The 9,428-nt window shown below is 41.6% G+C and overlaps 1 protein-coding gene and 1 non-coding gene across 2 annotated transcripts; one reads left to right on the forward strand and one right to left on the reverse strand.

Annotated features, from left to right (window-relative positions):
- mustn1b (musculoskeletal, embryonic nuclear protein 1b) lies at positions 1-2,144 on the reverse strand. Its single transcript, XM_023996324.2, has 3 exons — positions 2,033-2,144; positions 1,684-1,807; positions 1-1,117 (listed from the first exon to the last, which is right to left on the reverse strand). Exons 1-3 carry the CDS (start codon positions 2,039-2,041, stop codon positions 1,011-1,013), a joined length of 240 nt encoding a protein of 79 aa, XP_023852092.1. The 5' UTR covers positions 2,042-2,144; the 3' UTR covers positions 1-1,010.
- Positions 2,145-3,397: 1,253 nt separating this feature from the next.
- trnae-cuc (transfer RNA glutamic acid (anticodon CUC)) lies at positions 3,398-3,469 on the forward strand. Its single transcript has one exon. It is a non-coding gene; the product is annotated as a tRNA-Glu (tRNA).
- Positions 3,470-9,428: the final 5,959 nt, after the last annotated feature.

Below are 9,428 nucleotides of genomic sequence, written 5' to 3' on the forward strand. Positions count from 1 at the left end.
TAGGGAAGTCATTCATTTGTTTATAAAAACATAAGACAAATATTTCAGCATTTACAATTTGAGCAACTTCATAGTAAGGTCAACCTGAACATGAAAAAAATAGCTTATTTCCTAATTAAAAACTTTCATATTTAGCGAAAATATTTAACATATTTTCACTACACCCGCAATAACATCTGCAAAATATGTGACCAATAAAATTCTATTTGAATGTGTGTATTTTGAAGTAAAGACTACATTTGGCCTTTATAWTTGCCAAATTTAATTACTACAAGTAGGCTACATAGTCTCAAAATAAGTATTTTCAGTCAACCATATTTCATAGCTTTTGGCAATGGCTCACAGAACTTGTTTTGGTACTCACATCTGTCCCTCTGTTTCTGACCAAGTCGGAAGGTTAATGAAACACATTTTTGTCCTTTGATTGCTAGTCTAGAATTGTACAGTCTGGTGAAGATAGAATGCTGATTTGGACATGGACATSTGGACATGTTTMGAGTATGATTGTATGCAAACTTTCTGTGCAAAGCTAACTTCATCAAGGGCTTATGTGATGTAMAACTGGTTTCCTTTCTCTCTGTAGGTACTCGTTCTAAGCGTAACGAATGTGACCGCTACGGACACGTCATAACATGATCAATGACTCACTAGTCAGCATTGCTGRGTAACGCAATCATGATATCAAGTAGAAATGTAAGTGCTAAGTCAACTCTGTGAGACATTTTGTTTCMKATTGTGTGTGCAAATATCACATCCATAATGCTGGAATTGCCCTTGAAATTCTCAATCATAAACAGTCATCATACAGTATGAACAAACCCTACTATGAACAACCTGCTCAAAATGAGATGGGCCTATTTCCGTGCTGAAAATGGAAAAACAGGTATCAAACCATTCAATAACAGCAAGGTTTGGCTTCTTCATTGCCATTTGTCCATTGATGCGTCTGTCCCGTCTCTCCTCTAGACTCTAGCGCAGTGATGATAGCCAACACTCCACACTGGACGGCTCTACTTGCCAAAGATGCTGGCTCCTGGGGCTTTAGGCTTCTCCAGTACCGTCTCTCCTCCAGACTTCACCCCACTGAACACTGAGGGAGCCACCTTTCCCATACGCTCTGTGGATGGACAGAGACAAGGCTGTGAGCAAAGATAGTGCTTGGCARGCCACACTACCACAGAAACATGACACAATATACACACACTGACAAATCTATATACTGAAATGTGTCTATAACCTTTAGAAGAAGTGCTGTAGTTGTTGTATTTTATCCTCCTTTCTAGTTATCTTGCCACCAACTATATATACCCTTGGTCTTACAGACTGACTATACAAGATTCAGTCTCTATAGAAGGAGTGGAAACTTTGTCACTACCTCAATCCGAGCTGGGCTCGGGCCAAATACATGCCAGAGTTCAGAGATAACATTCTAAAAAGTATAACCGAGCTCACGTCTCACTTGACTGTAACTTTACTCCCCCTGATATGTTCCCTACGCTAGTGTCTACAACTAGTGAAAGTGATTAATTACTTATATTTGACACACAAGTAGAAAAAAATGTTAGGCAAGCAAAAGTACTATAGGTACTGAGTCTGTAGAGCCAGAATGGAAACCTACAATAGTGCCAATGTGTAAAACACTGTTCCGATGACACACTGTGGAGTGGTAAAGGTCCTACTCACCACACTCTACCATGACTTCATAGGTCTTACTCTTGGGCTCGCCCTTTAGCCCCAGTTTGCTGCGGGCTCCTTTCAAGTCCTCCTCCTTCATCACAGGACGCTTCTTCTTCTTCACCTCAACGGGCTATGAAGGGCAGGAAAGAATGGAGGTTAAAGACAGGGCAAAATCTCACACCTTTCTCTGATCCTACAACGCTCCCTCTGATTTGTCTCAATCTTTCTATTCTAAAGTAAACATTGTGGAATCCTTAACATAGGAAATAATATGGAAATGTAGCTATCATCAAAAACAGTGACAAATAGTTGATACAGTAGGTCAGTACAGTAGGATACAGGGAAGTTGGCTTACCTGAGACATGGTGTATGGGTTGTGTCTTAATCCCAGAGTTCTGGTCACTGGAGCTGTGTGCGCGCGTTGGTGTGTCTGGACTGCTCCTCTCTGTCCAGTCCATTATATTTATACCCCCAGATCCTCAGGGGGCTATTCTCTCTTATTGACCCTGTGAGTGAGTCAGTGGACCCCCACCCTCTTTCTATTCCTCTCTCGCTCTATGACCATTATCAGGGTTTATTATTAAGTCTGACGTGAGTGATTGTGCAGCTGGAACGGGTCTTCCMTCGTTTACGATGTGGTTACAGCGAACAGCTGAGGGAACGAGAAACAAATAGCCCTTTCCCCACAACATTCTGCTAGGAGTGATTCCAAGGAACAGAAATAACTCTGGGAAGCCACGCTAGTCCCTAGTGGTCAGGATTCAGCACTCACCACTGTGGCCTGGGTTTGATTCCCAGGCAGGGAATGTCCTTTTGGGCCTCATTGAATGCACTTCAGCTCAACTGGCAGAACACATTAGATYAATTCAACATGACAAAGTAACTACTAACCCCATAACAGGCCTACACCCAACTGCACAATACAAAGAAAACGGTTTTATTGTCACATACACCAGACTGGTGCAGTAAAATGTGTTTTACAGYGTCAGTCATAGTATGGCACCCCTGGAGCAAATTAGGGTTAAGTGCCTTGCTCAATGGCACGTCAGCATATTTTTCATACATTGTCAGCTCAACTATTCAAACCAGCGACCTTTCGGTTACTCTCTAACCGCTAGTCTACAGGCAGAGTTCTTCTTCCATCACATTAAACKTGAGGTCAAAAGTACTTTTCTGAATGGATTACCTAAAGGTGTAGAGATTTTGCAGACAACACTTGGTCATACAATTTCGACTTCACTCCGAGAAGGGGCAAGACCATACATACCACAGGGAGACTAGTGAGTCAACCTTTCTGTTTGGGAGAAAAGCCAACGCTTGCCTGTCAACATGTGTCTGTGTGCAGTCAAATGGCAAGCGAGTCAGGACAAGAGGCAAAAAGTGTTTGAGAGCCAGGCTTGTGTGTCAATAATAGTTTGAGTCATTTTGAATGCTTGAAAAGTCTGTAGTGAGGAGTCTATTTGTGGATACTGAGACATTACTCTTGGAGTCAGTGTACTCCTCTATGGGAAGAAATAGGTCCTCACTCAGTGCTGTATGTCTCACTGCACCTGTTACTGTTTACTGAGGGCCCACTCTGTCACTGTGAAAATGTGTACCCTGTTGGCAGTCTAGAGTATTACGAAGACCTATGATCTCAGAGACTGTCATATAACTCTCATTGTCCACCCGCTCCATTCCAAGAGACTTATTACTACAAATCATTCTATGCTCTGGCAGCTCCCTGGTGGTCTAGTGGTTAGGATTCGGCGCTCTCACCGCCGCGGCCCGGGTTCGATTCCCGGTCAGGGAACACACGTTTTTTWAAACCCTGCTACAACCCTACTAAATTGACAAAACAGAACACACTCTCTGTTCAGAGACAAAATCTGTTATTTCAGTGTTTTAGAAACTTTATTGTAAAATCATTTTTAATAGTAATGTAAGTCCATCATTTGCCAGTCATTTTAGTTTTTACAATAAAATCCCTCTGTTGAACTGAGGACAACCTGCACCACCGTTTACCAAACCCCACAGTCAGTTATTCCTTTGCCTCAGCCAACAACATCCTACTCAAACAGTTCATCATCACCACATTTACTGTATCACCACTCCTTACTTACAGAAGCATTAAGACAGACACTTGGTGTTGTGTTACAGGTCACCTAAAGCGAGACAGATTCAAGACCTAGACCTGAGGAAGAGGGTGAGACAAAGTCAAGACCAGAAAAATGCGAGTCCAATTCAAGACCATGAATGTTATTGTCAATTCACCACCATAAGAGTTCAAAATGTCCAGTATTTCTGTGTTCATATTTCAGAACAACATATGGATACTTTAGATATTCAGAAGTTAAAATGCATGCGGAGTGTAAATAGAGCCACTCTACAAGTTATTACTAACCCAAACACACTGGGGAACAATGGGGCTAAGGATTTATAAAATAATAATAAATTATACTATTTTAAAATGTTGTTCTGATTTAATCATCAGTTTTTGTTGGATGGAAAGGGTTAACAGTTTACAGGAGCTGCAGCAGGTGTTATCAAAGAGGATGTTGTTGCTAATTTGTTAGCTTCTCCCATTTCAAGAATAACTTTCAACAAGAAGTTTCAAATGATCATCATCTGGTGAGTGGAACTGTTTTCTATTGCAGCGTGCTTGCTGTTAGCCATCAATCAATCAAATGTATTTATAAAGCCCTTTTTACATCAGTCGATGTCACAAAATGCTGTACAGAAACCCAGCCTAAAACCCCAAACAGCAAGCAATGCAGATGTAGAAAGAAGCACGGAAATAACTTATTTGTGTGGAACACTGTTGCATTTAAAGTGGAACTGACCGCATTTTTTCAACATGAAATCTTAATCTGTTCATATACACCCCCAGGAATAATAACACCTTTAAAAAACTATTCTGACAAGTGACAAATTAGATATGGTCATTTTCATGGTTTCCTAAATTCTTAGAATACATAATTCCAAAACATTCTAAGGCATTTGTGAAAATTCTATAGCAATATAGAGTGGGAAAGCGGCCGAGCGTTTGGACAATTAATAGACACTGCAGTACAAAAAAATGAATAAAAACATTGGTCTTGTCCAGGACCGGAGTCGACACAGACCGGTAGCTAATCAGAGCTATACAGTAGACCTTCATACAAACAAGCCATTTGAAACACGGTCCTGCCATCATTCACTTTGAACTGGACTGTGTGTTTACAGGCAGTTGCAACAGCGCGACTTTAAATCATTATAACGCATTCAACCAAAAAAATACACCTGACTGGATTTCAGCAAAATGTAAACACCACGGGAGTCCTCTTACATTTGGGAACTTTACGGTCCTATTGATCAAAGTTTACAATTGGCTCATTCATCCCCCTCCTCTCCCCTGTAACTATTCCCCAAGTCGTTGCTGCAAATGAGAACGTGTTCTCAGTCAACTTACCTGGTAAAATAACGGTAAAAATAAAATAAAAAAAACAACCATGAAAAATGTAGGCTCTTCCTCAGTTATGCACATCAACTCATGCTAGCCAGAGCAAGATTAGCTCAAATCTAACAAAGGAACATTAGATAAATCCTCTCAAACTTTCAGCTAGTTAGCTTTCAAAATTGCACTCATAAACGATGGGGAACTGTAGCCTCCGCGCCCTTCTGCAGCTTGTCCAAACCAAGCACCCAACTGGCTAAAGTTGGCTTGCTTGCTAACGTTAGCTAGCTACTTCGACACAAATGAGAGAACACCTCAATGACCATGTTACTCCCCGTAGCAAACCTGGTTACATGTTATCTAGAGCGTTCTTGACTAACTTATWWWTATWTTTTTTAACCTATGTTTACTMACAAGGACATATTCGGCAGGTGTTGCGCGTTCGTAAAGTCATCAGTTCAGCGCTCTGGCACACAGACAAGAGTGCTCTGAAATCGGAGAGATAGCATATCTCTTGCGTTCAAGTTCTCTCTGGCTAACTGTATAACAGTCATTCTTGCTAGCTAACCTTGCATCTCTAGCTGTGTATAGCCARCAAAATAAATGTTATGAGGGTAAAAAGTCAGTCACTCACCCACTCCRCCAAAGATCCTCCTATCTAGTTAACGTTAGGCTGTGTTTTTAGCTTGATACATAAATAGATACGCTGGCCTATTAGCCACGTTATGACTAACTTGATCATTGCCCTTGCTAGTTTAATTGTATTGACATTCCCAGCCTTAGTTACATTTGTACATTTTTGTTCAGAATATTGAGTGTTTGAAACTGAAACAGTGCATCCCGAATGGAGGCAGCAAACAATGTACCAGACCAGCTGTGATTTACAACCTGATAGCAATATTTTTGGGACTACCAAGAAATCTATTGGTGAATTATATTAATCATGCATTGYACTGCATCCATCTACTCTGCCAACAATGCCTTAGTGTATGTCATGGAACGTTGAGTCAAATATAACCTATTTTTAAAACCRCTAATGTTGGTTTTGTCGCATGAACTGGGAATTAGATATTTTTGACTGATATGATTCTGTTTTATATCTGCAAAGTAGTTAAAATGCTGTCAGTTCCACTTTAAACTTTAGGTCACCGCTTACTCTGTGTGCTAAACGTGAAGTAATAGCTGTACATTTCGATTGGGAAATGCTTAATGGTTGCGTTTTTGTATTCTTATTATTGGGACCTACAGGCTTATTATGTCAGAGTTTATGGACTGCTCATCCTTTAACATGCTGTGTGTGACTGCTGTCTTTCCATCATCCCTATGCAGTGGTGCCTGGAGTAGTGGATATACTCTAATGTTGTTAAAAAGTTCCCAAACAGCCCGCCCAGCGAAGGAAAAGCACCCACTCTGTGTGAAATGTTTTCCTGTTTTGGTGTGTGTTTTTTTATTTTTTTAAACGAGTTTTCCTATAGATTTCTGATTTTCAACCTCAACTATTTCCATATTAAGCAAAAACTGATTTAGACATTTTGCTAATTTATTTAAAAAATATATATATAATTTACGTAAGTATTCAGACCCTTTACTCATTACTTTGTTGAAGCACCTTTGGCAGCGATTACAGCCTCGAGTCTTCTTGGGTATGGTGCCAGGTTTCCTCCCTCCTCGCAGATGTGACGCTTGGCATTCAGGCCAAAGAGTTCAATCTTGGTTTCAGATCAGAGAATCTTGTTATCATGTCAGTCATTAGGTGCATTTAGCAAACTCCAAGTAGGCTGTCATGTGCCTTTTACTGAGGAATGTCTGGCCACTACCAAAAAGCCTGATTGGTGGAGTGCGCAGAGATGGTTGTTCTTCTGGAAGGTTCTCCCATCTCCACAGAGTGACCGTCGGGTTCTTGGTCACCTCCCTGACCAAGGCCTTCTCCCCTGATTGCTGTTTGGCCAGCTCTAGGAAGAGTCTTGGTGGTTCCAAACTTCTTCATTTAAGAATGATGGAGGTCACAGTGTTTTTGGGACCTTCAATGCGGCAGACATTTTTTGGTACCCTTCCCAGATCTGTGCCTCGACACAATCTTGTCGTCTCGGAACTCTACGGACAATTCTTGAACCTCATGGCTTGGTTTGCTCTCACATGCACTATCAACTGTGGGACCTTATATAGACAGGTGTGTGCCTTTGAAATCATGTCCAATCAATTTACCACAGGTGGACTCGAATCAAGTCATAGAAACATCTCAAGGATGATCATGGAACAGGATGCACTTGAGCTCAATTTCAAATCTCATAGCAAAGGGTCTGAATACTTACGTAAATAAGGTAGCAGTTTTTATTCTGAATAAATTTGCAAAAAAAATCTGTTTCGCTTTGTCATTATGGGGTATTGTGTGTAGATTGATGAGGATTTAAAATATATATATTTTAGAATAAGGCTGTAAGTAACAAAATGGGAAAGTCAAGGGTCTGAATACACTGTATATTTGGCCTGGCGAAGTGGTTTTATGTACTGACTGAATGGAAGTTGATAATTATGTTTAATTTTTTTACTCTGCTGGTATCGGGAAGAAATGACGAGTCGTCACTGTTCTAGACCGAGTCAAGACAGAGTACAAATGTATCCGACACCAAGACAAGAACGAAACAACTCAATATGTGGTCTCGAGACCAGTCTCGAGTACTACAACACTGCACACACAAACACAACAAACAAACATACCGCCACTGCTCTCTCCACTGTACACCGGTCCAAAAGTCACTCCCAGTCTAGAGGTCTGTGTTTCTGTCAAGTTCTCAACATCTGAGCCAAACCAACTGAATGCTACTGCAAGTCTGAGATCTGAGGCACAAGACAACATCCACAAACACGGTAAATTCACAAGGCACATTGTCGAAAAAAAAAGAATGAACAAAACAAATACAAAAACACAAAACAAACAAAGAACATCCTTAGACAAGTGATGTGGGCAAGAGCAGAGAGTTTGAACATTGGTTGTGAGGACACACCCTCAGGTCCCATATCTACTGTCTCTGAATTAAGAACACATGGTGTAGGTTCAGTCTCATGGTTTTAGCCAAAATAACTGTAAAAAAATAACAGGACACACCAAAGACAAGGAATAATAGGTAACAGAAGAGATCCTAGCTAAGTCACACACACAGGGAGAGAATGGGCCCGATCCAGGCCTGCAGACTAAAGCCTGGCTGTACCGTCACTGGGATAGGGTCTCAGTCCCTTAGGTTAAGGTTGGGTGGTGCATGGTTGAGACCACACAGCCAAGCTGCACTGTCTTGACCCGTCCCCCTCTGCAGTCATGATATGGCTTAGAGGAGTTAGAAATGTGAGTGTTGTGGTTATTATAAAACACTGCATGTTTACAGAGCAAAGCCTCCATAGGAGCATATCCTAAACTTCCACATTCCCGCACATGCATGAATGGGAAGTTCACACAGACAGACACACCACCTCCACCAACTCTTATAACAAGCCACTGCAGTCAGCCTAGCTGAGGAAGAGACATACATTTTATATACGGAATCTAAATGAGGAATACAATCACTTTTAGATTCGAAGATAAGTATCAAATGTATTAAAATGTTAAAATGACAGAGGTTTGCTTGAAGGCAGGGGAAAAGGCCGAGTGCAATCCAGGTGCCTGATCTCTCCCTCTACATCCAACAGAGGTCACCTGTTAAACCACAGAAAAAGAAAACCATTCACAGCTTAACCTGATGCAGTTAATATTATCCTGGGCCTCTTAAGAGTTGTGTGGAACCACAGTGAAGGGGTGCTAGCAATTATACTGCGTCCACCCCAACCAGACCCAAACGTTCCTATAATACACCAGTGTTAACGGTTTTTCACAATCATAACAATTAATTTATTCAATGAGTGTCACGACCATAAGTGATAGATCTATGGTGAAATATCAGATGTGGTTAGCTGCAGCAAAATACTTTACAGTGTTTCTATTCCCAGTGTAGAGGCTGCAGGAGTCCCATGTGAATGTGTAGTAAAGGCAGTCCAATAGTCTCCATGATCTGCAGTCCTCCTGATCCCACCTCCCTACAGAGGCGCCCTACTCACAAAGACCAATGCTAGCCTGCTGTTAGAGGAATCTAGACGACATGTTCCCAGGAGGCTCCAGTCAGGGCAGCGGCCTGGAGAGGGAGAGTGGGGACGTGAAGTGAGGCGAGTGGCCACAGGAGTGGGTTAGACCAGGTCAGCCTGGGTAGGCCCAGTTAAACAGGGATCCCCATACGGTGCTTCTTTTCTTGACCGTTTTGAGGCCGGTGAGCCGGCGCACAATCCTCTCCTCCTCGAGTCGTCCCATTCA

The sequence above is a fragment of the Salvelinus sp. IW2-2015 genome, linkage group LG11 (genome assembly GCF_002910315.2).
Source record: "Salvelinus sp. IW2-2015 linkage group LG11, ASM291031v2, whole genome shotgun sequence".
In the NCBI taxonomy this organism is placed as follows: Eukaryota; Metazoa; Chordata; class Actinopteri; order Salmoniformes; family Salmonidae; genus Salvelinus; species Salvelinus sp. IW2-2015.

What these genes read in the sequence shown, in the direction of transcription:
- mustn1b (XM_023996324.2), bottom strand. An exon ending in TGAAGTCATGGTAGAGTGTG is followed by an intron (nt 1,118 to 1,683) that starts GTGAGTAGGACC and finishes GTCCATCCACAG; the next exon opens with AGCGTATGGGAAAGGTGGCT.